Raw genomic sequence first — 27,531 nt, 5'->3', positions numbered from 1 at the left:
ACGGCAGGGAGGGAAAGCCCCGCAGCGTTCGGTTTCAGCAGTTTTTATTTCTAGCGTCCATACACATACCAGGTGAGCCACCTTCTGTTGTGACTGACACAGTACACTGTACGACCATGCACAGGGAGGGCGGGTTTTGATTTTTACAATTATGTCATCTAGCCTCCACAAGGCCTCGATACAGCAGACACATCACTGCTAGATACACAATTCTAATCGGCAAAGATACATGGTCTTCTTGTTAACAGTGAAGCTATTTTTCTGTTCTGCTCCTGCATATGGCGAGTCCTTGGTGGGAAGGACACAACTGCTTCACCGCTCATCTTCAGGCCTTAGTTCTTCTGGTAGTAGAACCACTTGTCAACTGTGTGGGGCAAAAAAACCCAAAACAAACAAACAAGGGGGTTAGGCCTGGGTTAGTCACTCATTTTTAAGCAGTAACAGGGCACCGCGTGCATCACCTCCAGCGCAGGAGCTTCCTCCGGCTCCTGTCAACAACCCCACCCTGTGTCCAACTGTATTTGTCATTTTACCTCCCTTTGCACCGCTCTTCTTTCAGGACCTGCTATATACCTGATCTCTTCTGGAGCAAACTATGGCACCTCAGGCCTCCTACTCACGGCTCGTCTACCTGCCTCACGTACCCAAAGCAGGAGGTAAGGCAATACCAGAAGTTATTCGGGAATTAAATGGCACTACTGACACAAGGTAGGTCCAACAAGGTCCTTCATTTCTCCTAGTGCTAGAGCCACCCCCATCAGTTAAGACCCTTTGATAGTTCCTTTGAGGAAGCATCCACTCTGTGTTGGTTGTGTAGGTTTTGAGACTTACCTTCTGGTGGAATCGGGTTAGCAGCTTTACAGGGTGGTGCCTGAAACAAGAAGTGAATTAGCAGATAGAAACTGCTGCCAGAGGTTGACCTGAAGCTCAGCAGCCATCATTTAGCACCACACAAGTCTTTACTGAGCATAGTTTCAGATCTAAGCAGTGTAAATTGGTCTGTGGCAGCCAGCGCTGGTCAGCGGTGAGGGAATAAATGAGCTCAAGTGCAGCGTGTCATCCCCGCAGCCTCCCCATGCCGTACGTGCCCCAGCTGCAGGCAGCCTGCTTTTCCTAAACTGACAATGTGACAGTGCAAGAGAAGCACAAAGGACTCTCAAAAATCTTCTCTGAAGAGCTTTCACCCGATGTTTAGCATTGAAAGGCAGACAAGGGTCCTTAGCTGGTGACACATCCTCCACAAGGGTCACGCTTTCCAAAACATATGAAGTAATTCGGATACAAGCACTTTCAAATGCAAGACAGTGGTTTTAAAAGTCTCTCCAAGGCTACAGAGAGACTCTGTTTTCCCATCACATTTCCATACGCTGAGGCAGCATGTCCATTTTAATTTTCCTGTCCCATTCCTCTAACCCCTTTTAAGTTACAAACAACATTACAAGTCCAGAGAGACACAGTTAGGTCCTGAAACCGGACAGACAGAAGTACTACACTGGGAACTTCAAGCCTTTCATCGCAAAGGATGCACGGTCCCTGGCTGCAAGGATCTCAGAAATTAGACTTTCTCTTCTCAAAGGGTGACCTGTGCTGTGAAGCTCTTGGAAGACCAAATATTTAAACACTCTCTGAACAGCTGACAGCCCAGGTATGGTTCAGAAGCTTAGCCCTTCATGCAAACTCTGTTTTGGATTCCATCTCCCAGATGACTAAGGTCAAGGAGAAGCCTCTGGAGGAACGTCTGGCTTGCTCTGCATTCATCTTATTTAACCAGAAACTGTGCTCAGTCATGCGAAAAAAATTCTGAGCATACAAAGCCCTAGTCACACAACAAGGACGGTTTATGGTACCACACAAATCGCATCATTTTGCTTGACACTGAAGTTGGGGGTAAAACACTCAGATTTGTACTTACTGCTTCCACAGTAGCTTTTGCACACTCTTGACTACAGCAGAAAGGGCTGTCAGACACCGTCAGGTTTGTGCTAGAAGAGACGAGTCGCTTGTGAGAAGGTGAAAAGCCAAGTCTTTCCCCCAAAAGTATTAAATAATGGAATGCTAAGAACCACCGTTAGAGCTGCCAAGTTGAAGGGGGAGGCCTGCGGAAACAGCCAGCAGCTAACAGAGAGCACGGCACCGCTTGGGAAAGGATGTTTCAGGGTTCTTTGCTTAGGGAAAGGGAATGTGCGTGGTAGCACAAGCATTGACCTACCAGTTGATTTCCCCACCATCAGTTTTCTTCGCTACTAAAGCTTTCCAGTGTTCGTGAGTACATTTGATGACGTTCACAGCAAAATCCTAAAGTTGAAGATGAGAATGAGCATCACATTATGTGTAAGTACTAGACAACCTCCTCCAGACAATCAGTTACACAGAAGGAGAAGCCAGTATTTATAGGCTGATTTTAGATAGTTTCTGACTCTGGAAGAGACTGAACAAGACCTCTTCTATTGCTGCACCTCTCAGGAACAACATCAACCTCCCAGCACTCAACAGCTGAAACAATGGGGATTTTACAACACAAATTGTTTTACTTTCAAGATGGGAGGATATTCCAAGGTCACCTAGTGAGCGTGAAGCCAAAAGAAACTGAAGGCAGATATTTCAGTCTCGGGCCAGCGCTACATTACAAAAGCACCTCTGCTCCGCTGGGTTTGTCGCCAGCAGGTGGCTGATCTTAACCTGTCTGTGAGCTTTCTGCCGCTCCAGGTCAATCGTTCAACTGCTGTGCAGATCAACAGGAAGAGACACACACCTCATCTAGCTTTGCAACTATTTAAAAAAGGAATCTGCTTCCATACATATAATTTCTAATGCTGCCAAGGCGGAGCTTTACTCTGGGCGTGAGGGAACACTTTACGCCTGAAGGAAGAAGCGTTTTAACTCCAGAGTTAACCCTGACCTGCACCAGGCTGCAGTGGAACAAAGCCAGTGAGCAAGGGTGATGTCAGACACCCTTTGCTCCAGAGCGAGAGCAAATAAACCAGGTGTTTTCCATCCTGGTTCTGACACCGCGGCTCCCAGCGCTGAACTGATCCCTCACGAATGTCATCTAGAAGAAAAACTGATAATATCCACCAGCAGCAGGGTGATAACCCTGTCCTTTCTCTCCCAATACTCCTGAAGAACGGCGATCCTACCTTGTCTTTAAATTCACCATTAAAAGCAAACTGGTTTTCTGGCTTTCCGTCAGGTACTTTGTATCTTCTGAACCAGTCCACGGTAGCTTCTAAGTATCCGGGTTTCAACCTTCTGACATCATTGATATCTACCCAGGGAGAAAAGGTTTTTTAGCCACATTTAACAAAAGAAGTTACTTTGCTACTACCCCGCTCTTCTGAGCTGCTCAAGTAGCCTTAGGAACAGTTCAGACAGGTTACAGAAAAGACACAAAGTGAATATCTGCACTGGAAAATCAGTGTTTCATCTGCCCCGTATATCCTGGTGGCCACAGGAGCACGGACACATCTAAACAGCTTTAATTAGAGACTTCCTGGACAATGCCTTTCCTTCCACTCAGAGGAGAGGCTGTACATCCACCCTGTTCTTCGAGATGCCAGGCTGGGCAGAGGAGTGAATTTGGGATAAATACTAGGAAAATATAGCAAAAACCTACTTTGCTACAGGATTGAGAACATCCTCTTCTGCTGCCCTTCCAGTATCACATTTGATTAACATCCTGGCACAGAAGAAGCAAAACTGTATCCTGACTTCCTGCAGGCTTTTGACAGAGAAAGGGAGCCGCTAACCCTGCTCCTCCCTCCCGTCACTCACCATTGTAGTTGTCTGCTTCTGGGTCTTTGACGTTGATAGCAATTATCTTCCAGTCCGTCTCTCCCTCATCGATCAGCGCCAGCGTGCCCAGCACCTTCACTTGGATGACTTCTCCTCGAGAGCAGACCTGCAAGGACAAAGACCTTGTTGTCTGTAGCGACGCATCCAAGGGATGCACAACAGGAGACCGTGCAAGCCCTGAGAGTTCAGCAAGCAGTCGGCACCAGGAAATTTGCTGTTGCTTATCAGCGGCTCACAAGGCTCACGCTGCAATATCTCATCAACAATCTCTGGAAGCAGCAGAGAAACATCATGTTCTTAAGGTAGAGAAGGTAGGAACTGAATAATGGCTCTGGACAATTGACTTTAGAGACATTAATTACATGTTTCAAAAGACAGTTACCCTTTAGAGCGTGTTTATTACCTTGCTTCCAATTTCGCACACATCAATTGGATCATTATCTCCGCAGCAGCCAGTGTTTTCATCTTTGTGACCTGGGTCTTCCCAAGTCTGGAAAAAAAACAATCAAAGTTACATAGAAGAACTCTCAAGTTTCAAGAGGAAACAAAAATCAGGTTTATTTCAGGCCTGCAATTGCCTCGAGGACAGACTTCCCACTCGCTGTCAGGCCAAGCGTTTGGGCTACTGTTTCACTTGTGCCTGTAAATGCAGTTTGAATCCAAGTTGAAAAGTCTTATCTTGCCAAGGGTAAGCTCCTCCCTCCCACCTTTTTTCAACAGCTTTCCAGACTTCCTCCTCCATTCCATGGGCGCATAAAGGTGAAGTTCACATCTATAAAGAACACTCATCGACGTGGCTGCCTGCCTGTTCCTTTCCTTATTCATTTCTTAACAGAAGTTTCCTGAACTTGTGATAGCAGTCCAACAGAAACGGAAGACAGACAGGGTGTATTGCTTCCTTTTAATTAAACAATTAGAGACCTGTTGTTAGACTAGGGCAGTGACCAGAATGCAGAGTCCCATAGCCTGCATCCAGGGAGATGCACCTGGGTGATGCTGAAGGACTTCTGCACAATCCCTGTTGTGCTTTACACAGAAGTGTTAAGTTTGGTTCCTTGCCCTGAGGCATAAACATCTTTGATCCCCCAGCACATGAGTGCATGAAGGCTGCAAAAGACATAATTCTCTACTAAGAAAATGGCTCCAGAATCCATCCAAGTAGAAAACAATTCAACTTTGAAACACCATCTTAAGGTACCCGGAGAAAATACTCAGCTATCAAAACTAGAATTAGAAAATTTGGTGTTTCCCTGAGAACTGTCACTGACAATTTCCTCCTCTAATGGAAACTCAAAGCCTAAAGAACATCAGAGGCGAACAGCCTTGCTCAAAGTTCCTCTTCATCGAGCAGTCGCTGGCCAGCTAAGAGCATGTGTCCAGGTGTCACCATCTGCCTGTCAGTCCCCCCTTGCCAGCTGTTTCAGAAAAGCATGTCTGTGCAGCTGTGGAGTCTCTGGACTGCGGGGAGCCTTTCTGAGATCAAACGTAGACAATTGGGGCATCCACTACCATCCAACAGGTCAACATGTTAATCTGGCTGTGTCTTTTGGACCCTGAACAATAAGAGGGGCAGAAACAGGAGACGGTCTTCACATCTATTCAGATTTTCATTGTTCACATCCAAAGTCTAAAACAATCAGCTAACTCCCTGCAACAAGAATCTTCTGTAAAGATTCAGCCTAGAGGCTGTACAGCATGATCCTGTACTATTAGCTGAAAATGTGATCGTTTATGAGTCACCAAGCAGGAACCGAGGGCACTGCTTTGCTAGATGCCCAGTTCCTTGTGTAGCGACAGCTTCCTTCATCCAAAGACAAGGACCTGCCAGCTACTGTCCAACCAAACTGCCAAGTGGCCAAGGAGAGGAGTTATGCAGCAGGTACATCGCCAGCAGCAGCTGCTCATCCTCAAACAGCTTCTCCACAGCATTAGCTACAATCCCGCTTCTTGAGATTTCTACCTAAAAGTACCCCTGCAAGATTCTATTTGCAGCTGCAAACACCGTGTTCCAGGTTAGACCATCATCTGGCACTTTGCTCGTTAAGACAGACAGACAGACAGGCACTCTCCCTCCTCCCTGCCAGAAAGGACGAGCCACCAAGAGAGGTCACAGTACCTGTGGGATAGCGCCGTAATTCCAAATATAACCCTTATGGGGAAACACGTTCGCTACATAGCGCAGTTTTCCTTTCTTCACGTCTTGCTTAATTGGGTTTAAGGGATCCTTTGTTGCAATCTGAAAGAAAAGTTACATGAATCTCTCTGCTCTGCTCTCTAAGAAAAAACAAGTGATTCTTTTCAATGAAGCTGGCTGCTGACCAACAAGCCAAAAGCCCAGGAGCTGACCCTGAAGCCAACATCAGATTTTGGAAAACTCCATTTCCTGCTGCATTGCCATCTCCTGGGATATAGTTTTCAGCAGACTTAGAAACTTCAGAACCACACAGTGTTGAGAGCCATAAGATGCTGCTTTAATCAGAAGACACAGAAGAATATTAAGTTATTCAAACTTCTGCATGTCCCGGCCTCCATGCTAGACCTTTGGCATTAAGCAAGTATTTACACGAGAAGTTAGAAACCACTCGGGTTTTCAGGAGGTGGAAGTGAGAAGGAATCAGCAAAGCCAAAGATTAAGAGGTCAGCTCAAGAACTGAAGCGAGGAGCTGTAATAGTTACCTCCATCTTAGCATTCGTCCATCGAGGTACTTCCACAACCATGTTGAACACATTCTGAAGAAACAAAACGACTGGTGAGTGGGAAGGAATTTCAAGACCCTACTTGAAACTAGGGAATGCATGAAAACCAGCCGGTTTGCATGAAAAACATAACTTCTTCCCCCCCACACCACGCATTCTCCACCAGTTGCCACCTATGATCACCTCCATCACATTCCCAGGCTATGGAACAGCACGCTTAAATGAATCACAGACAGCTGTATGCAGCTGTCCTGAACATAACCAAAGGAGGTTTTAGGCATAGTCATGAAATACAAAGCTCTTAACTGCTACAGCAAGAGCCATCTTGGCACTTTAGAACAGAAAATGTTTACAGGAGTAATAGCACAGGTATGTACCTACTATCCTGAGCAACTGACAGCATCACTCCCAAATATTCTAGACTGTCTTGAAGTGGGAAAAGAAGCCGGAGCCGCCCTCCTCAAGCTGACACTCTGACAAACCCAGAACTTGTCAGGGGCACAGTGCAAGGACAAAGGTGTGGGGGAGAAACACAGAACCGCATCCTGCAGGAGCCAGTTTATGGGTGACGCTTGAAAACATCTCCTGTTGACTCCAGCTGGGCTGAGAGGACTTGAGAGTTCAATGTCAGCCTCTTCTTCTAGAAAACAAGCTTTTCCATGCTTGAACCACAACGTTTGCTGTTTGAAGAGACTATGGCTTTTAACAAGAAGTCAAACCTTCCTCCCTTGCATCGACAAGGTTTCTAATCCCCGTGTTAAGCAGTATTAGTGTTGCAAAATCCCTCTCACCTGTATTGCGCCATAATTAGATTGCTATTTTGCAACAAGTGCTGTTCTGTCATTGACTTTGACCGCGCCCTTCCCTAACAGAAGTTTATTACGTCCCCTTAATTGCAGGGGGGTCACCGCTCATTCACAATTTGAAAGTAAATAGGTATATACTATTTCCATGTATAAGTAAATCGAGGAAAGGAGTGAGGCAATGGGAACTGGCTGGGCAGGGCGCTTACGGCTTTGCAGTCGAGAAAAGAGGACTCAGGGGTGCATCTTTGTCAGGCTGGCAGTTTCCCCACAGTCCCACTGGCAGATCTGCCTCAGTCTAAGACACCCAGCGAGTAGCCCAAGGTCATTGCTTTGCAATGCCAAGACGCACAGGTACAGATAAGGTCAGCGCATCCAAGTCCTCAACTGAACAAAACACCCTGCAATCCTCTCAGTGTCTTAGAAGTCTAAGGATAAAGATCAAGGAGCCCAGACGGCATAAGACAACCTTCTGCTTCAGGCTGGGCTCCCTACCGTAGCTGGTAACGAACCTGCTAAGTAACAAGTAAGATCTGTGTGGAGAGGCACTCCAGAAACAGAAAGAGGTCTAATGCGATCAGCGCTATTGTGTAACTTTGGTTATTGCGACCTTCAGTGAGACTTAATGACTTGGCACCGAGACGCTGGCGACAAGCACTGGCTGCACGGGGGCTCTGGCAAGCAGCACTGCGCGCCTGAGGGCACACCAGTAAGTCCAGTTTCCCTTGTAATCCTTACCAGTCCGCAGAAACCCTCCTCACCCCTGCATGCACTGCCCTGCCCTTCCCCCCCGACTCTGTGAGCGCCTGCCAAGCGTAGTATTATCTGGATTTTCCCTGTCGGAGTTACCTCTCAGCCACCTGCTTTTGAAAACTACCTTCCCAGTCGGCCGCAGAAAAACTGCGTCACCACTCTCCTTTATGATTAATTACAACCTGTCTTCTCCCAAGCAGGCAAAAGCCACCCCAGACTTCCCAGACCGTGTTCTGACAACACCTCAGAGCTCAGCCAGCTATTTTTCAGAGGTTCACCCCTCAATTCTGCGTACTCTTTTCCGTTCCCATAACCACTCTCTACCTCCAAATTAGACCTGCCATGAACATCAGAACAGTTCATCCACTGCGTTGCTCCAGCTGCGCAGCTTTTCAGTACGTGTTGAAGGAAGAAAGCAGCTACAAAGGGTAAGGAACGCATTCAGTGAAAACCGAAACACAGACGTTTTGGCTTCCTAGAACATTTTAGACAGTGATTTGGAACTGCCTCATTTGATTAACCGCTGGCTGCCGGAAGGATGCAAAAGCCGCACAGCCCCACACGTGGCCGGTTCCCCAGCCGCACTTTTTGTCAGGCCAGAGGTCCCCAGGAGCTGCTACAGCAAGAATTTAACATTCTGTTCAGCAGTTGATTACACTGCGGGCGTGAAGCACTCTTACCCCACTCGAAACCCAAGCCTGAAATATCACGCAGCATGAGCGGATGCCTCCACAGGAGTGGATGTATGTATTTAGCTAAATGGAAAACTGCTGCTTTTAACCCAAAACGCTTTCATGTTCTCTCAGGGGCAAGTTCAAGACTCATATCTCAGGCATGAATATGAGCATGAGATCATCTGTCCTCTTGTCTCGCGTGGCTCTACCCGAGGCTGGGGCTGTAAGAAAAGGGCACTTGTTCTTTGCAGGCTCTGGTGATGCTCCCATCGGGGCTCTCCTGCCCAGAAGCGGCGTAAGGAACCGGGAGCTTCCCCCTTCTTACCTTGCCGGCGTCCGCGTAGATGGGGATATCGTGGAAGGGGGAGATGTAGCGTCCGGCGGCGTCCTCTGCAAGGCAAGGTGGGGGGGCACACGAGTTAAGCCCGGCCTAAAGGTGATGGGGTCTGGGGGGGGGGCGCTCCCCCAGAGCCTCCATCGGAGCTCAGCCCCCCAACCCCCGTTGTAGGAGGATGAGGGGGGTGAGGAGGAGCACTCACTGAAGAAGAGCCGATATTCCAGGCTGTGGGGCGCAGCCCGCTCCTCCACGCTGTAACCGGCCATCGCGCCGGCTGCCGCACTGCGCAGGCGCGGCGCGCCCCCTCCGACCACGCCCCCTCTGGCCACGCTCCCGCGCCAGGCCGCCGCGAGCCCTCCCGCCACGCCGTACGGCGTGGCGGGAGGGCCTGGCGCGGGAAGCCTCGTCGCGATAGCACGGGCACGATAGCATGGAGCGCATCTTTATTGCAGTGACTCACAGCCCGCGGACGCGGCGAATCCCCCGTCCCCCCACCCTGCAAGCCCTCGGTCCCGATGGCCACTCAGCCGTCCCAAGCGGGGACGCCGGTGCGGCGGGGCACCAACAGCCCCGATTCGGAAGCGGGAGGCGAGTCGCTGGGCTGCTGCGCCTGGGCGAAGACGCGGTTGCGGGCGCCGAAGAGGATCCCGCAACTGTGGCTTCTGGGGCCGTAGGGCCCACGGTGGTGGTGGTGGCGGTGGGGTGAGCAGAAGGGGGCTCTGAAGGCTTCCTGGAAGCCCCGTCGGAAGTTCTCGTTGAAGTAGCCGTAGATGATGGGGTTGGCACTGCTGTTGAAGAAGGCCAACCAGTGGGCAAAAGGGAAGATGTAGGCGGTGACCAGGTGGAGCTGGCCCTCGCTCAGCCACCCGTAGTCCATCAGCAGCGTCAGCGTCCAGAGGGGCAGCCAGGAGAGGGTGAAGAAGAGGGCGACGATGATGAGCATGTTGATGACCTTGGCCTTCCTCCGGGAGACCCTCCTCCCCTCCGGCTCCCCTTGGCTACGGTCAGGTGCTGCCGACTTGAAGAGTTTGAAGGCGATGCGGGCATACATGACAACAATGAGGGCAAGCGGGGCCACATAGATGTGGGAGAAGAGGACGGTGGTGTAGATCCTCCTCATCCCCACCTCAGGCCAGGCCTCCCAGCAGGAGTAAAGGGGGTAGGAATTGTTGTAGGTGTCCACCATGAAGTGGTGTTCCTCCCTGGTGACAGTCAGGGTGATGGCAGCGGGGCACATGATGAGCAGGGCCAGCACCCAGATGACAGCGATGGTCACCAGGGATTTCCTCAGCGTCAGCTTCTGCCGGAAGGGGTGGACAATGCAGCGAAACCTGCAGGAGGGCAGACAGTGGTGGCTTTGGGCCCCTGGTGGGATCTCCATGGGGCAGGAGGGCGGCCAGGACCCAGAGCTGGCAAGCGGGAGGTAAGGTGGGTTGCCCTTTACATGTTGCTTTTGGTGTCAGAGGTAGGTTGGGATCTCTCTAGCATTGCTGTTTGCAGCCCAAGGTGGGGAAGGACACCTTGCTGTGATGCCCCGGGGACAGCTTTGTGGTCCTTCTGGAGAGATGGGTCACGCTCATGATGCCCCTGGGAGGTTTCCCATGATGGAAAACTGCACGGGACAACCGAACACGGTGAGTGGAGACTCCAACCCCACGTTCCCCACGCCAACATACCTCTCCACCGCGATGGCCACCAGTGTGAAGACAGAGGCAGAGACGGACATGCCCTGCACCAAGCCGCTCATTTTGCACATGGCATTGTCAAATGGCCACCCTGTGAGGAGACACCAAGGAGGATGTAGGGGCTGTGGGCTCAGCCAGACTTAACTCTCTGAGCCCCAAAATTCAGGTCTTTGTTTCTGAGCCCCCAGGACACAAGACTTACTCCCTGTTTCTGAGTCCCAAAACATAGGACTTAGTCTCTGTTTCTGAGGCCAAAACTGCACCATTTAGTTTATTCTTCTGAGCCCCAAAATGCACGACTTAGTCTCTGTTTCTGAGCCCCCAGACACACATTTCTACCTTGTAGCTGGGAGGTTGCTAAATCCTGCTCCTAAAGGTGATGCTGCATTTTTGCCTTATACAGAGAAGGCCCTTAGCAGCACAGATGCTTGGAGGAAAAAAACTCAAAAATTGGTAAAAAAAGATGCATATTACACTTCTTCAAAACTCAAGGAGCACGGTGGTTGTCACTTCTCCTCCCCTTCCCTAGGGCTGCGTCTGTTATCACGGGGACAGACCTTGGGATCCTCAATCCAAAGGGCTTTTGTTTTCTTTCTTGACCTCAGTGTTAAGACATTGCTAATAAATAAATTGCACCCCACAATCAATAAATACAGACTCTGTCCCGTGCCCCGGCTGCGGCTGAACTCCAACTGCGCCGGCGTCACCTTTTATCTTTGAAAAGGTCAACGGGCAGAGCTGAGCCAGCATGGGAGAAGATCGATGCAAGAAGAAGGTATTTTTAGTGTTGCTTGGTGGAGCGTGGCTGAACTTTCAATAAATATGTAAACGCGGCATTAAGGTCATACTTAGTTTGCCAAACTGTCCAAAACCTGGAAAAAAAAGAGAGGTTTTTCCCCCCTAAAATAGTAGCTCTAAATGAAGTGATGCCTTTTAGCAGATGTGGTTGAGTGGCCACCACCCGCCCTCCTCATCCTCCGCAAAACGATCACCCACAGGGTGGCCTCGTGCGGGTGGGGGGCAGAAGGTGCGCTGCCCCACTTACCTGTGATGAGGTTGTCCACCAAGGTAGTGGGCATGCAGAAGATGCCCACCAGCAGGTCGCTGATGGCCAGGTTGAGGATGAACATGTTGGTCACCGTCCGCATCTGGCGGTTCTTCACCACGATGAAGCACACCAAGATGTTGCCGATCATGCACATGAGGAAGATGAAGGTGTAGGCCAGGATGAAGACGGCGGCCACAGGGGAGGAGTGCTGGTAGTACGCCGAGAAGAAGGTGTAGTTCTCCTTCAGGAGTTGGGTCTCGCTCATGGTGGAGTTGGGCCAGCTGCCATTGGGAGGGCCTGGGGATGGGAAGGCAGGAGAATGAAGCTGGGAGAGGATAAAGCAATTATTGGCATTGTTTCTTAATGTTCTCAGAGGTGGGTTTTCATATTTATACCAGTGCCCAGCCCGGCTGGGATATGGGATCATCTCAGTGCCCCCGCAAGTCTCCTTCTCATTGCGTTACTGCAGCACCTCGGCTGAATTATTATTTTATATCTTTATTTTATATCATTATTATTTTATATCATTATTGGTTTATATCATTATTTTTTATATAATTTTTATTTTCTATCATGATTTTATAGCATTATTGTTTTATATTATAATAATTTATATCATTATTGTGATGAGGAATTCATAGAATACCAGCTTGGAAGAGACCTCAAGGACCTTCTGGTCCAACCTTTCTTGGCAAAAGCAGGATCCAAATGAGATGGCCCAGCATCCTGACAAAAAAAAGTCTGTGTTCTGCTGATATCGGTATTTTATAAGAAACATCCTGTGTTTTTCTTTTGGACGAGTTTCTTCTTGTAGCCCTAAGGGTGTCTATAGAGAAGATTAAGAAAAAAAGAGGTTTTTAGTGGCGAAGCAAAAATGCAAGTTGCCCCACCTTTCCAGAGTGTTTCACAGGGGAACACCAATGCCCCAATGGCCAGTTATCCTAATAAAATACCTAAATCATGCAGCTAAAAGGAGAATCATTTGGAATTTACAGAAATGCAAGCGAAAGATAAAAATTGGCATTGACAGAATTGCAGAAAGTTGTAAAGCAGCAGGCTCGGCTGGATTTCAGCACGCTGAGATTTGCTAGTTGTGTTTTATTAGTTGAATCTTGTTTCCTTAGCATGAAAGATTAACGACAGATCCTGTTTTTTCATTCCCCGTTTGGAAGCAGGAGTTGGAGCAGACAGAAGACATCTCCTTCCCCTTAGGACATTGTTTTACGGATGAAGCGAGGAAGGGAAATCGTGTCCCGACACCGCAATGCTCTGGACGTGTTGGAGCTGATTCCAGCCCGTGTGGTCCCCAATGCGGTGAGCTGGGAGTGCCCTGCTCCGCGCATCTGCTGCTGCTTCTCCTTCAACTTGAGGTTTGCAATCTGACGTCCCCTAAAATCCCCTTTTCCTCAGCTAAGCCACAGTACCCGGGGAAGATGGGCTGGGGCAGAGGATACCTTACCCTCTCCTTACATATAAAGCAATAATTATATGTAATTATGTTCATTATCTGGGACCCTGAGACCTTCTTATGGAGCGGGGGGGATGGCATTTTGTTGCTACAGATTTAGCAGGGGGAGCAGCTCTGTGCAGCACCCACCCGCGGGTGTCCCCAGCTTCACGCAGGCAGGGATGCGGGAGGATGCCAGCTGCCCGCAGCAGTGACGGCACTTTGGGCAAACCCCGACTGCAGTTTTAAGGCAGAAAAAGCACATTTTTCCTTTAAGACTCAGCCTAACCACCTGCAGGTCTGTCCGGCTCTGAGAAACCACTGCAAAGCTGCTGCATGGTGGGCGGCCAGATCATCCCCCCATCCCTGTGCCGGTGCTCAGCTCGCCAGCCAAAATGCTTTCCCCGGCCACCAGGACCACCAGCTTCTCCGAGGCTCCGGCACACGGAGACCCTGCCCGGCCTCTGTACCCCCGCCCTGGGTGCAGGATTTGGCCAACACGTTTCAGCCAGGGGTTCAGAAAGGTGCTGGGGGGTTTGCAGCCCCGGCACGGGAGAAGGAGCCTCTGGGAAAGGCGAGGAAGCATCAGGGCTGCTGGGGCAAGATGCTCTGGCTGGTTGACATCATGTGCACCCCCACAAACTGGCTTCGTTAGCAGAGCCAAGAGACTGTAATAAGATTGCCCAAAACCTGCAATATTAAACCTGAAACTTGGCTGGACTTTTATCTCTTCGGGCTGCAAGGTCTTGCAGCATTAGCGAGAGGCGGGTGTCCTATGGCTGAGGAATCACAGGCAGTTTCCAAAGCGAGGTGGAAGGTGAGGAAAGGAAAACAAGAGGCTGCCGAGCCCCCGGGTGGGTGCTGGGTGGATGGAGGTGTCCGCGCTGGCATCTTGGGTGCGGTGACAAGGGGACAGGGGGGAACAGCCGAGGGGGGCGCGATGGCCACCCACCTTTCTGCCTGGCTGCGGGGAGCAGCCGCAGGGAAAGGCTGGGCGGATGGAATAGGGGTCTAGGGCGGGGGGACGGACACTTCTTTGGGGATAATAGAAGCTAAATCAGGTGTCGGTACTCACCTCCGCCGGCCCGACCCGGCTCCGGGGGCTGCATCGCCGGCATGCGGGCGGGGGGCGGGCTGCCGGCGGGGAAAGCGGCGGGAGGGGTTTGTCCCCGTCCCTCCCCGGTGCCGGTACCGCGGTGCCGGTGCCGCCGTGCCGGTTGCGGCTGCTCGCCGGCTGCGGCAGAGAAGGGGGGGCGGCGGGGGGACAGCCTCCCATCGCCATGGAGACCGGGGTACCCACGCACCCCCCAGGCCCAGGCAGCGGGGGGGGGACAGTCCGCGGGAGGTGAGGGAAAGCCGCAGCAGGTTTGCTCCTGGGGAGTGGCAGGTCCCCGTCGCCTCTGCCCCAGGTCCCCATGCTGACGACTTGGTGACTCTCTCCTTTCCAGCTGATGGCCAGTGTCCCCAGTAGAGCTCCTGCCTATCCCTGGGGGGAAAACACACTGGGAGCCCCGGCATGACTGGGGCGTCTCTCATCTTCCACCCCATGTAAATCACCCACTAGATGGGGAAAAGCAGCACGGCCCTTCGGGTCTGAGTCCAGCTCCTCCTCCATTGCCAACACCAGCGATCGCCCTCTTACCATGCTCTGCTCCCAAAGTTTGGCTTTGGCAAGGCTAGAAGTCAAATATTTCCAAGATTAACCGTTCGTGGCTGCCCCCAGCCAGCCCACACCGTTTGGAAGCATTTGTCCCTTAAAAATGTGAAGGAGCAAACACAGGAGATGTTTAAACAGGGAACTGTGAGACAACAGCTGCGATTTCTCCCAGGACACCAGCGTGCTGGCAGTGCCACCGAGGGACCACATCCTGAGTCCCACAGCCCATTTCTGGGAGAGAAAGCAGCACGTCTGGAAGACCCACAGCACCCAGGAGGTGGGCACACTGCTCTGGGGACACCCATGGTGCTGAGCAGCATGCAGGGACCCCCCGATGCTGTGTTGCTTTGATTTCCATGGTGAAAAAGCATTCTTTAAGGAGAAGACAACCGATAACTCATACATTTAGTTGATACAGGAAAACATTTAATCAGGCATTGGGCACATTGCCATCTCAGCAATCCCAGGGGGAATGCTCACAGCCACAGGGATGTCCCACCCTGTTCCAGCCCTGGACCAGGGCAGCAGATGCTCCCCAGCCCTGGCCGGGCAGGGTGGATGCAGCTGAGTATCCAGCTGCCCCAATTTCACCCCAACTGCACCCTGGCTCCGCTTGCTCCCCAAGCGCTTGACAAAACACAAAGCAGGAGGTTCCCCGGCTGTGCCGTCCCTTCTGCTCACTTTTTATTACGGAAAGAAAGAGGGACTGGCTGCCTTGCTGCGGGTTTGGGACAGAAACAGCGGCATAGCAGGGACTGCCCTAAGCCAAACCACCCTCACCCCTGGGGAGAGCTCACCCAGCTCCTCTCGGGCACCCCAAGACCCTCTCAGGCTTTGGGGACGTGCTCCTCCGGTGACAGCAGCAGGTCGAAGGGGACAAGGGGCCGGACGAGGAGCCGCATGTCGGGGCCGACGGGGTTTGCGCGCAGGTTGAGGCTCCGCAGAGCTGTCATGGAGGCCAACTTGTCCACCGGCACCTCTGCGAAAGAGAGCACCCAGGTGAGCACCCGCTGCAGGGTTTGGGTGGGAAGAACTACGGTAAGATGGGCAGCCCAGAACAAACAAGGCTTGCACCCAGCTGGATTAATCCTGGGGGAGAAAACCCACCTGCCAGGCTCCCTCAGCTGCTGTTATCAGCCTCCAGAAAATAATGACAGGGTAGAGATTAACAATTTCAAGCTAACATGTTTTAGGGACATATCTTAGTAATAAGCGTGACGCTATCTAGCTGCAGAAATAGGTAAGATTAGCCTATTTTATGCATTTTCTGGAAAGGGGAGAGGTAGAGATTAGAAAGGCAGAGTTGTTGCAGCCCAACAAAAGTCTGGGCAATTGCATCATTCTCAGGTACCTTCCCCAGCACCTCCGGGGCTCTTTCCCACATTGGCCTCCCAGGGACGGAGCATCCCCAGAGCCGCAGCTGCCCAAATCCTTCCCATCCCAGGAAAAACCCCTCATCCCCAGTTCCAGCTTTTATCAGACAGGACACACCATCAAATAATATGAAATTACACGACTATTCCAATGTCTTGACAAGGTGTAAACAGCACGATATTAAATGTGGACGGTGCCCTTCAGTTCTCCCAGTCCCAAAAAAAACACTGTTAGGTTGCTAAACTGGTATTCAAAGACTTATTCCCTTATTTTATTCCCAGTGTTGCAATGCCCAGGAGCCCTCACCAGGCTAACGGGAGAGCACGTGCTCTTGGCCCTCACTGGGCAGGCTGCAAAGCCGGCTCTGGACACCCTCCTCTTTTGCAGTTTCCATGAATTCGGGTGTTTTCCTTTAGAAAAGGTTTCAAAAGGAAAGCCTTTCACATCCAAAAAGAGGTACAGATCTCACGGATGGTCCCAATGTGAATCCACTGTGAGCAGAAGAACAAGACTGATATGAAAACAAAACCATTAAGATCATTAGAAGATTATAGATTTAGCTTTATGTTAAAAATCACAATATTTTGGGCTTAAAAAGCCCGCCTACCTGAGTTTACCAAGAACAATTCCTTTTTAATTTGGCCACCAAAATGACAAGAGCCTTTCGTATCCCCAGCTCTGATTTCTTCTGCCAATACTTGGAGCAGAATCGTGGTGTCGTTATTCCAGCTGCGTAGGTGATTACATGATTTTTAAGCCACAAAACTTATTTCATGCTGGAAAAAGACTCAGGCATCCCAATGGCTTTTTTCCCCCCTCTCTCCTCGAGAGAGCAGAGCTATTTTCTGTAATATACATATTTCTCAGCAGCATTTCTCATCAGGCTGAACTTCACATGGATTTCTTAATGCCTCTTCTTTACGGGGGATTTGTTCACTGTATAATTTTGCATCTTTTTCTCCCTTTTTTGACAGATCTTCCTGTTTAATGATCTTCTAAGGCTATGCAGAGTGGTAACCCCTCATTTTGCTTAAATTTAGGGAGCCGACAGAAGTATTTTAGGGAGCAAACCTTGCCTGGGATGGGAACAGCCCTGTTTGTGGTTTAATTTAAGGTAAGGAGCAGTGACTCACCCGCAGCATGAAGCGACAGGCAGGGCACACAGTGCAGCCTATAGCTATATGGCCGTGGAAGCCAAACACTCTTCTATAAGCAATCCAAAGCACCGCTTGCCAGCTCCCCAAAGGATAAGGCGCTCGTGTTCGAGCCTGAATTATTCATGCTGGCTTCACCAGTTCAGGAATAAAAGAAGCTTTTTCATAATTGAAGCAAACAGTCATTTTCTCAGATTGGAATATGATAAGGAGTCAGGGACAAACCCAGCTCCTTCAGATGAAAGCGCTGCCGTGGCATCTGAGGAGCCGGTTAATGAGCATTAACAGCCCCCAAGGTCTCGCGGCCACGTATGGCTGCAAATTGAAGGGGGAAGGACCCAGCTCAGCGGAGCCACTTCCCAGCCACGTTTCGGCATCATCCGCATACTTCGATGACCACCAGCTCCTCCAAAGCCACCGCAAAAACCCGCTCGCTGCCTCAGCTGTTAGCAAAGGTGCATTTTCCGTGCCATTATTCCAATTTAAGAGTGTCTCTCTGATGCTCAGGAACAGAAAATTAGCCACAGTTTCCCCTGCCCAGCCTTGGTAGTGGTATCCAGCATCTCCCCTTGCTGTCTCAACATCTTCTGCATTAAACCATTAATTAAGGAATAAGGGAAAAAGAAGTTGAAGCTTCAGGCACCAAAACCCCCCCCATGGACTTGGGAGATGAAAATGCTAATTTGATATCACTCTAATTAGCGGAGAAAAAGAGTTAAAGGCGCTGTTGTTAATACATAGATAATTACACTCCAGGGTTAAGAGCTCGTTGAGATGAAAAGGGCAGTTTGTGGCACTCAATGTCTCCTTCGGGGCTGCGGACTCCAGGCAGGCATTAATTAACTGCCTTTTACTCCTCTTTCTATTTCGCTGGGAAAACATCACCCACCATCTCCAGTTCAACGTGTTTTAGTAGGTGACTCAGCCCTCTTGCAGCAGGGGCTTTTAATCTGGGTTGGAGCCCTGCTATGAGCATCACTGAGAGGGGAGAGAATGACAAGCAGGATCAATGAATAGCTGCAGCAGCACTGAAAACTGAACCATCCATGACTTTCATGCTGCTGGAGAAAGCCCCAGCTCTTCCCAAACCCCATATCCCACCCTGGTCTGGAGAACATCCTTCTCTTGCCTTTTATCCGGAGCAGGGTCCTCAGCTTGTTATTGAGCTAAATGGTGCAACCTGTGTCCCATAGTATAAAAGGCAGTGAAATGCAGTTTCATATACTGCTGGGGCAGCTCCTTCCAGGGCTGGAGAACAGTGTCTGGATGGACTTCCAGAGGCCTCCACAGTTTTCCTAAGGATGTGTTAGCTGTTCTTCTTGAGCTCCTGCTGCTAAAAGAGCCAACTGTAGCGGGTGGGTTGTGCGTAGGAGCAAGGAGGGCAATAAAAACTACTCTCTCCTGGGGTGAAATGAGTGTGAAGGGCTCAAATCCTACTTGGCTGTTAAGAAAACATCAACGTTTGTGCTGATTAAATTCAAGCTGATGGGCTCTCTTTACCGTGTTGCACTAGGCCAGTGTCGGAGGAAAGGGTGTATATGTAAGTACAAGCCCATAAATGATACATAGAACTGTATTAGGGTGTAAAATTGCATATGTATCTATAAATACAAACTCATGCATAGATAACTGGCACAGGGAGCTCGGTCCTTGTGCTGCTCAGCCCCAGGTAAGCTCAGCCTTAGAGGCTGGAGGGAAATCCAGGCGGTGGAACTGGGGATGAGGGTTTTTTCCTGGGATGGGAAGGATTTGGGCTGCTGCGGCTCTGGGGATGCTCCGTCCCTGGGAGGCCATTGTGGGAAAGAGCCCAGGAGGTGCTGGGGAAGGTACTTGAGAGTGATGCAATTGCCCAGACTTTTGTTGGGCTGCAACAACTCTGCCTTTCTAATCTCTACCTCTCCCCTTTCCAGAAAATGCATAAAATAGGCTAATCTTACCTATTTCTGCAGCTAGATAGCGTCACGCTTATTACTAAGATATGTCCCTAAAACATGTTAGCTTGAAATTGTTAATCTCTACCCTGTCATTATTTTCTGGAGGCTGATAACAGCAGCTGAGGGAGCCTGGCAGGTGGGTTTTCTCCCCCAGGATTAATCCAGCTGGGTGCAAGCCTTGATGCATCCATTCCTCCCTGTATTTAAGCAGGGGAAAATGCAACAAAAAGCTGTGTCCTTGTCTTGCAGCAGCCTGCTTGCACAAAATGAGTGGGAAACGTAAAGTCTGGAGACCTCAGCATCTGCATTGAATCGCATTGAAGATGCCCAATTAAGCTCAAGAAGTGATGGAAGGAGCTGAGAGTGAGCCAGCTCGCTCCGGGGGTGGGAGAGAAGAAAAGAGGTGAGGAAAACAATGTATTTTGCTGGCTGTCATGGAAGCAGTATTTAATATCTTGCGTTTCTACATGCGTGGCCAGGGAGCAGCTGATTCTGCTAATAAAACTGTGTTGCAGGGAACAGCTTTCCCAGCTGAAGGCGTCCCAGATAAAACAGCAATATTGAGTAAACTGGATATTCGCCTCCCCGGGGATGCGCGTGGGATGCTCCAGCCTTTGCTCTTTGAAAACTTTCCTAAATAAATCCCCTTTTATCTACATGCAACAGCTGGCCCTTTTGCCCGGCTTTTGAGCACTCCAAAGGCTTCAGTGTTGTGTATGAACGATTTTCCTCCCACTGCAGGGTCAGGGGACGAGCAGCTCTTACTATTCCTTTCTCTTTTTTGTGTGTTTTTAGGAGATTTTGTAATATCATGGCTCCTATTTGCTCTGGGAAATGCTTGGGTGGGTTCGTGCCCTGGCAGCATCCTCAGGGGATGATGGACCACGAGAAGAGCTTCGGGGATGTGAATCAGCATCACCGCTGGGACCGTAGCTGCCCCGGGGTGATGCTCATCCTCATCTTCCACAGGAATAAAGGTCCCTCTCACCTGTGATCTCATTCTCTTCCAGGTCGATGGTCTCCAGGGTGGCCACAGTGGCCAAGGGCTCGGGGAAGCGCCGAAACCTGTTGCGGGAGAGGTCGATGGCCCGGAGGTGCCGCAGGGACATGACCTCCTCGGGCAGGCGGTGCAGGTAGTTGCCTGCCAGGTTGAGCTCTGCCATTTGTGGGGAAAAAGAGGTGAAAAGTAATTAACGCACAGCTTAATTTACAGCCCCTGTGTGCCACGGGCTGCCAGGTCCAGCAATGGATTTCCTGCCCTCCTTTCCATGGTTTGCTGCTGTAATTTGCCTGCTGTGAATACTGCTTTTAGGAGCAATATGTTTGGGCTTCCTTGGGCTTTCCCAGTGAAACCTGTGCAGCGTTTCACGAGCAGCAGCTGTAGGAATGAGTGATATTTCTTTGTGAAGCCAGAGCAATGCCCCCAATAGATATTCGTCTTGGCTTAAAGCTAGTTTTCTTTCTTCACGTGCCTCAGCCTCTTTGAGATATAAACAGAGTGGTGGAAGAAATGCATTTTTATGCAAAAAATATCTATTTCACAGAGTTTAACCCTTTGGGATGCTTTTTCCCCCCTGTGGGGCCAGGAGCAGCAGTCCTGTGTATGTCCATGAGTTGTGGGGAAGGCCACCCCAAATCCTGCCCTCCCAGTGCCCTTCTCCAGTGACACAGGGCTTTCTGCTCTATAAATACCCATGCGAGCTGCCCTGCTAATACCTGGTATTTATAGGTCCGGCCTTAGGTCTGGCCTTATTCAGGCTGGTGCAAGGCTATCCCCAGCCCCAGGGTACCTCTCCCCTGCTGAGGCCCTGCACATTCATTACCTGAGTGACCTGTCCACTGGTGGAGCAAAACCCTTGCTGGGAAACAAGACCTATTCAGGGGTTATTTTTATTTTAATTTATTTCTTTTTCCCCGGGGCTCGCTGTGCTGTCTAGAAAATGAAAATTGATTTCCTTTGCTCAACATGTTTCTTTTCTCCAGCCTGAGGGTGTTTCCGATCTCCAGTACAACACGGGGAGCCTCCCCAGACACCCACCACGGCACCATTCGTGCGGTACGTGGTATGAACCAAATATTTGCTTTTACAAGCTGCCAGAACCCCGGGTGCTGCTGCAGGTAAGCAAAGCCCTGCTGTGGTTCCCGGGGTTCCAAACCATGGTTCTGGACACTTGCATGACCATGCAAGGTTGAGAGAGGTTCTCCTGCCCCTCTGCTCTGCCCTGGGGAGACCACATCTGGAATATTGTGTCCAGTTGTGGCCCCTCAGTTCCAGCAGGACAGGGAACTGCTGGAGAGAGTCCAGCGCAGCCACCAAGATGCTGAAGGGAGTGGAGCATCTCCCGTGTGAGGAAAGGCTGAGGGAGCTGGGGCTCTGGAGCTGGACAAGAGGAGACTGAGGGGGGACTCATTCATGGGGATCAAGATGGAAAGGGTGAGTGTCAGGAGGATGGAGCCAGGCTCTTCTGGGTGACAACCAGTGACAGGACAAGGGGCAATGGGTGCAAACTGGAACACAGGAGGTTCCACTGAAAGAGGAGAAGAATCTTGTTCCTGGTGAGGTTGGCAGAGCCTGGCCCAGGCTGCCCAGGCGGGTTGTGGAGTCTCCTTCTCTGCAGACATTCCAACCCGCCTGGACACCTTCCTGTGTAACCTCATCTGGGTGTTCCTGCTGCATGGGGGGATTGCACTGGATGAGCTTTCCAGGTCCCTTCCATCCCTGACATCCTGGGATTCTGTGATGAGCTTTTGCTGGGTGCCACAGGGCTGTGTCCCCATGGCACCAGCTGTGCGCTGACAACTGCCCCCATCTCCTGCAGAGGGTGAGCAATTATTGCAGATGTTGCAAGTTGAGGGGGCTAATTAGCCAGCAGCACAACTCAGCATGCCTTCTGCAGCCTCAAGTGCCCTGTCTGCCATGCACTGTTGTGCCCAGGCTGCTTTTTCTGTCCTCTTTTATCACCAGCCCCATCCTTGGAGGGAGCCGGAGGGTGACAAGGGATCCTGCAGCAGTTGAAAATGGCTGGAGGTGACGAGGCTTGAGTTTGGGAGGGTAGGTGAGAGCAGAACCAGGGCCCCCATCCTGCAAAGCGTAAAGAAAAATGGGCTGGTGCAGGGGTGCTTGGAATATGGTGTGTCTGCAGAGGAGCAAAACCTGCGCTGGGGGAACGTGCCAGTGCTGTGGCCCCTCTGTAGTGGCCTGGGGGTCTTTGATGGGTGCCAGGGGTCTGGAAGCAGCTGGAGTTGTCCCTTACCTCTCAGCTGGCTGAAGGTGTTGATGAAGCGGCCGGTGAGGGATTTGAGCTCGTTGTTGGCCAGGGAGATGCGGTGGATCCCCTCGGTTACACTCCTCATGGCTTTGTAGATGCCCACGGGGAAAGTCATCAGCTTGCAGTTGGCCAGATCTGCCCCCAGAGAGAGACAGGCATCTTATAATGCACCCGAGCTGGGATGGAGCAATGCTTCCCATCTTGTTTTCCACCTCTTTGGGTGCTGCCACCCCTGGATGCCGCTTCCTCTTCATTGCAGGGATCTTTACAATCACTTCCACAAGCACCACTTGTTCCCATCAGCAAAGCTAAAGGTGCATTCAACCCCAAATCATATTGCATTGACCTCCACGCTGCAGCATCCTTCTGCAAATCCTCAGCCAGCCTGTCCACGTCTAATAACATCAGTAATTCCCCTTCCCACGGCCCCAGCCCCCCGGGAAGGTCAAGCATCCCAGAGACACTTCCTCCACCGCTGATTGAGATGGAGCAGGGCTTTCCCCGGGCACCCTCCTGGCTGCATTTCCCATGGTGATGGAGGGGAAAAAGGATTGTGCTTTTAACCCGCTCGCATTTTCGTTTTGCTCTGAATTGTGTCTGTTTCCCCTTCTGGGACATGCCAGGGGATGGAAACGCTGTATCCTGGCCCTGTGATGCTCAGCGCAGGCTCTGCTGCCTGCGCCCTCCCCAAAGCCACAAGCTCAGTCCTCCCCTGCTTGTCATCTAGCTCAGGAGAATATTGAGAGGCTGAGCAATGAAGCTCTGGCTCTCAGCATATGCTGGTTTATACCCCAGAGCTGGGAATCCAGCATGAATAAAAATGAGCAGCTTTCATCTCCCTCTTTTGATATCTCTGATATTAGCTAGAAACAGGGAAACTGCAGAAAACCCACAAATCTGACCAGGCAATGCAGGGAGAGACTTTATCCCTGAGGCAGGTTTATGCGCCATCGCTGGGAACCCACTCACGCTTTGGAGGGGCTGAGCGCCCTTTGGGGAGCCTTTCCTTTCCCTGGGGGTGCGGGAGCCCTGGGCACAGTACCCAGGGAGGGGCTGACAGCTGCTTTTTCTTGGGTTTATTTTGACCGTGGCAGCAAAAAATAGAGCCCGGCTTCCAGACACCCGATCCTTGCCCGGGCCCCGAGCGGGAGCCGAGCCGGAGCGCTTGGCTTACCCAGGGAATCCGTTTTGTTCTCCACCGTGTCGTTCACCTTCCTGGCCACCCGGGCCACCGCCTCGCCCATCCTCTTCTGCATGCGGGCAACCGGCCCCACCGGGGCTGTGCTGTGGCCGGGGGGATCCACGGCTGCAGGGAGAACCCGGCTGCTCCGGCCTCTCGGGAGAGGGACGCTAAAAATAACCCTTGGGATCAGCATTCCCAGGGGAGGGAGGGAGGCTGTGCTGGGGCTGGCATGGCTCTCACGCTCTGGGATTCCCAAATCTCCAGGCTGCTATGTTTGGGATACGGGGGGGCATCCTCTTTCCTGGTGATCTTGGGCTGATGTGGACACAGCATTCCCAGCTTTCTGAGCTCATGTATTTGTGATATGGGGAAGCCTCCCCTTTTGGGTGACAGCGTAGCCTTTGGGGTGTGGGATTCCCAGCTTTTTGGCTTGGTATATTTGGGATATGGGGATGCTTCCCCTTTCCTGGGGACTTTGATCAGCTTCTCCCCATTCCTGGGGATTTGATCAGCTTGGGTCAGCCAAAATGTTTTTGCAGAATCATAGAACCATAGAATAGTTTGGGTTGGAAGGGACCTTCCCAGCTCCCCCGGTGCCCCCCCTGTCATGACAGGGACATCTTCAGCAGCTCAGGTTGCTCAGAGCCCCGTCCAGCCTGGCCTGGGATGTCTCCAGGGATGGTTCATCCACCACCTCTCTGGGCAACCTGGGCCAGGCTCTCACCACCCTTATTGTAAAAAATATCTTCCTAGTGTCCGGCCTGAATATCCCCTCCTTTAGTTTAAAACCATCACCCCTTGTCCTATATCGCATGCCCTGATAAGTCTGTCCCCGTCTTTCTTATTGTCGCCTTTTAAGTACTGAAAGGTGGCAATAAGGTCTCCCCGGAGCCTTCTCTCCTCCAAGCTGAACAGCCCTGAACACGAGGCCCTCCCGGCCCCCTCCACCCCTTCCCAAAAACTCTCTTCCCACGCCGGGAGTCGAACCCGGGCCGCCTGGGTGAAAGCCAGGAATCCTCACCGCTAGACCACGTGGGAAGGTGTGAGCAGCGCTTCCCGCCCCCGCGCCTGCCCCCTGCTGGCGGCCAGCGGTTGTGCGGGGGGGGGGGGCGATGGGAGGTGGCGGGTCCGGCGGGGGGCGGTGCCCGCTCTGCACCGCCTCCGCGGGGACAATAGCGCGGGGCCATGTCGTCCGCCGGCGGCCGCCAGCCCAGCCAGAGCCGGGCCATCCCCACCCGCACCGTGGCCCTCAGCGACCCTGCGCAGCTCCCCCCGGATTACTGCACCACCCCCGGCGGCACCCTCTTCTCCACCACCCCGGGAGGTAAAGGCGCCGGGACGCACAAACACGCACACACCGGGGCCTGCGGGGCCGCGCCGGGGGAGCCGCTCCTGCCGCCCGCCGCTCCGAACACCGCCTATCGCGCGCTTATCGCGCCTATCGCGCGCTTATCGCCTATATAGAGCGCCTTAGGGCAAGCGCTTTGAGCGGGGTGTAGTTATTTTCCGGGGTATAACGGGGGGCGCGGAGAGTCCCAGCGGGGGCAGGCGGGAGGAGGGCACGGGGTTCTCGACCCCCCGCTGTGTCACCCCGAGGTCGGAGCATCCCCAGGCAGAGGAGAGCGACACGGAGGACATTTCGGGGAGCTGCCTCCGTCGGTGTCCCCGGGTTATGCGTTCCCAGCCCTGCCGTGAGTTCGCCGAGCGCCCGGGGGGGTGTTTATCCAGCGCCGAGTTATCGCCCGCTGTGCCCAGATAAGCGCGGCAGCAGCGCGCACCCCCCTTGTCCCCCCCGCTGATCCTTGGCGGACCGGGTTCCTTGGCCAGGGCACCAATCCCACCGGGAGACGCCTGCTGCAAACACGCTCCGCCGGGCTGGATCCCCTCCCATTCCTCCTCTCGCCCCCCACCCTCCTCCAGGCACCCGGATCATCTATGACCGCAAGTTCCTGCTGGACCGTCGCAACTCCCCCATGGCCCAGACCCCGCCTTGTCACCTCCCCAATATTCCCGGCGTCACCAGCCCCGGCTCGGCCGCCGAGGAGCCCAAAGCGGATGCCAACAGCCTGAACCACCAGGAGGGGAAGCCATCATCCATGGGTAAGGTACCCCCGGGGTGGGGCTTGGGGAGGTATTTGGGGCGGGGGGGGTGACCCCCCTAACGCCTGTCCCCTTGCCTCTCGCCAGGGGACGATGCTCAGTTCGAGATGGATATCTGAGCGGGAACCATGGAGCGGCAGCAACTCCCCAGACCTGTGCACACCCCGTTCGGCTTAGCAGGATCGGTCCCGGCGAGGCGGGGGCGGCAGCGGTCCCCGCCGGCGTCCCCCTCCCCACACACCTCCACCCCCTCTTTTTGAGGAGCGCGGCTCTGGCTTCTCCCCCTTTGCGGGTGACCGCTGCCGGTGTGTGCTGGACGGAGCATCCCGCCCGCATCCAACCCTCCTCCGCCCGCCGGCAGCCTGACCTCCACTGCGCTGCCTTTTTAAAACATCCCTTTGCCTCTTCTACTGCCTCGTGGGGCAGCACACCCCCCCAAAAAAAACCCCTCCCGTTACCCCAAACCTCCCATCCCCGGCAGCTTGGTGGCCTGGAGCTACGTCACCCCCTTTGTCCCTTCTCCTGGAAAATTTGGGCAGCCTCTTGAGAGGAGGGGGAAAGCGTTGCTCCTAAAACCGAGTGCCCGCTTGCACCCCAGGGCGGGTTATTTTTTGGTTCCCTTGGGACCTGCTGGCATTCGGTGGAGGACAACGCTGGCAGCCCCTTCCCTTTGGTGCTCCGGGTGCCCGTGTCTCTCTCCTACCCGGATTTCTTCCATCTCGGCCCTTTGACCGGATGCTACGTCCCCAACCCACCAAGCCGGGACTCAGAACGATGTAGCCCTATGTTACAAAACACCCCCCTTGCTTTTATTTTTTTGGTACTAAAAAGGGGCACGTTACCGGCAACGCTTCATTTTTTCAGGCTGGGGACGAGCGCGTCTGGGAAAGTGCTTTATTTTTTTATCTCCCCCTTTAAAATGTGAATAATACAGGAGCAAAATCTCTCGGCGCCATCGGATGTCTCAGGAATAACTGGGTGCCCGGGATGGGGGGCGCGGGGGCTCGCTGGTGAGACGCTGCAGGGATGTGATGCTGCAACTGGTGGGATGCCCGCCTGGCACGCCCTGCCCATCCTGCCCATGCCCCCCAGGGTTGGGATTAGTCTTTTCTCCTCTCTCGGTGTGACCCTCGCCTTGAAGAGCAGCGTTGGGTTGAGGGCGCGCGTGGCAGGGGACACCACAGCAGTGCTGTGCCCCCCCGAGCCCGCCAGCACCCCCTATAATGTTTTTATTGTCCGTTGGAAGCCGTCAACAGCTTTGTAACCTTCTCAAGTGCCATTTTATCAGCCCCCACCTGAGTGCCTGCTCCATCCACCCTCCCCCCGGCACCGGGCTCACCCCACCCCGGTACCCAACCCCAGGGACGGGTACGTCCCGCACCAGCATCCCTGCTGCAGGTTATGTGCACTTTCTGTCCGGTAATTTATTTCTCTAGGCGTGTTTGGTGCGGGTCGGTGCAGCGGCTGGTCGTGAGCTCCCATCTTCCAGCTGCTTTTCTCGCCGGGGGGTGGCCGCTGCTCGTTTTGGGGGGGGAAAGAGTAAAAGAAGAGGGAATGGGATGCTGGGATGCCTCTCCCATCCTTTCCCTTGCGTGGGTAGCACTCGGTGGGACGTGATGTGAAC

General features: G+C 52.5%; 4 protein-coding genes across 4 annotated transcripts; 1 reads left to right on the top strand and 3 right to left on the bottom strand.

Annotated features, from left to right (window-relative positions):
• Positions 1-27: 27 nt before the first annotated feature.
• Positions 28-9,355, bottom strand: PPA1 (inorganic pyrophosphatase 1). The gene is made up of 11 exons (XM_082054834.1): positions 9,259-9,355; positions 9,045-9,109; positions 6,469-6,522; positions 5,909-6,028; positions 4,196-4,282; positions 3,772-3,898; positions 3,138-3,265; positions 2,210-2,295; positions 1,913-1,982; positions 832-871; positions 28-364 (listed from the first exon to the last, which is right to left on the bottom strand). The coding sequence occupies exons 1-11, from the start codon at positions 9,320-9,322 to the stop codon at positions 333-335; spliced, it is 873 nt and encodes a 290-aa protein (XP_081910960.1). The 5' UTR covers positions 9,323-9,355; the 3' UTR covers positions 28-332.
• Positions 9,356-9,579: 224 nt separating this feature from the next.
• Positions 9,580-14,354, bottom strand: NPFFR1 (neuropeptide FF receptor 1; the record flags this gene model as incomplete). The annotated part of the gene is made up of 4 exons (XM_082054170.1): positions 9,580-10,387; positions 10,733-10,832; positions 11,787-12,086; positions 14,312-14,354. The coding sequence occupies 4 exons, from the start codon at positions 14,352-14,354 to the stop codon at positions 9,580-9,582; spliced, it is 1,251 nt and encodes a 416-aa protein (XP_081910296.1).
• A 943-nt stretch (positions 14,355-15,297) lies between these two features.
• LRRC20 (leucine rich repeat containing 20) lies at positions 15,298-23,970 on the bottom strand. The gene is made up of 4 exons (XM_082054836.1): positions 23,799-23,970; positions 22,610-22,759; positions 20,344-20,511; positions 15,298-15,872 (listed from the first exon to the last, which is right to left on the bottom strand). The coding sequence occupies exons 1-4, from the start codon at positions 23,878-23,880 to the stop codon at positions 15,721-15,723; spliced, it is 552 nt and encodes a 183-aa protein (XP_081910962.1). The 5' UTR covers positions 23,881-23,970; the 3' UTR covers positions 15,298-15,720.
• A 1,000-nt stretch (positions 23,971-24,970) lies between these two features.
• On the top strand, positions 24,971-26,860 carry EIF4EBP2 (eukaryotic translation initiation factor 4E binding protein 2). Its single transcript, XM_082053328.1, has 3 exons — positions 24,971-25,131; positions 25,728-25,907; positions 25,995-26,860. The coding sequence occupies exons 1-3, from the start codon at positions 24,993-24,995 to the stop codon at positions 26,024-26,026; spliced, it is 351 nt and encodes a 116-aa protein (XP_081909454.1). The 5' UTR covers positions 24,971-24,992; the 3' UTR covers positions 26,027-26,860.
• Positions 26,861-27,531: the final 671 nt, after the last annotated feature.

This window comes from Streptopelia decaocto, assembly GCF_964273445.1.
Source record: "Streptopelia decaocto genome assembly, chromosome: 5".
Taxonomy (NCBI): domain Eukaryota; kingdom Metazoa; phylum Chordata; class Aves; order Columbiformes; family Columbidae; genus Streptopelia; species Streptopelia decaocto.
The sequence above is the reverse complement of the archived record's forward strand: the minus strand, read 5'-3'. Positions and strand labels throughout refer to the sequence as shown.

Excerpts from the sequence above, each read along its gene's own strand:
- PPA1 (XM_082054834.1), bottom strand. The coding sequence starts at position 9,322 with ATGGCCGGTTACAGCGTGGAGGAGCGGGCTGCGCCCCACAGCCTGGAA. Across the intron at positions 3,266-3,771 it reads AGAAGCAGACAACTACAATG|ATATCAATGATGTCAGAAGG; the intron begins GTGAGTGACGGG and ends CTCCCTGGGTAG. Across the intron at positions 872-1,912 it reads CAAAAGCTACTGTGGAAGCA|GCACCACCCTGTAAAGCTGC; the intron begins GTAAGTACAAAT and ends TTCTTGTTTCAG.
- LRRC20 (XM_082054836.1), bottom strand. The coding sequence starts at position 23,880 with ATGCAGAAGAGGATGGGCGAGGCGGTGGCCCGGGTGGCCAGGAAGGTG. Across the intron at positions 22,760-23,798 it reads GAACAAAACGGATTCCCTGG|ATCTGGCCAACTGCAAGCTG; the intron begins GTAAGCCAAGCG and ends CTCTGGGGGCAG. Across the intron at positions 15,873-20,343 it reads GGAAGAGAATGAGATCACAG|AGGTGCCGGTGGACAAGTTG; the intron begins GTGAGAGGGACC and ends TCTCTTTCGCAG.
- EIF4EBP2 (XM_082053328.1), top strand. The coding sequence starts at position 24,993 with ATGTCGTCCGCCGGCGGCCGCCAGCCCAGCCAGAGCCGGGCCATCCCC. Across the intron at positions 25,132-25,727 it reads CTTCTCCACCACCCCGGGAG|GCACCCGGATCATCTATGAC; the intron begins GTAAAGGCGCCG and ends ACCCTCCTCCAG. Across the intron at positions 25,908-25,994 it reads GGGGAAGCCATCATCCATGG|GGGACGATGCTCAGTTCGAG; the intron begins GTAAGGTACCCC and ends GCCTCTCGCCAG.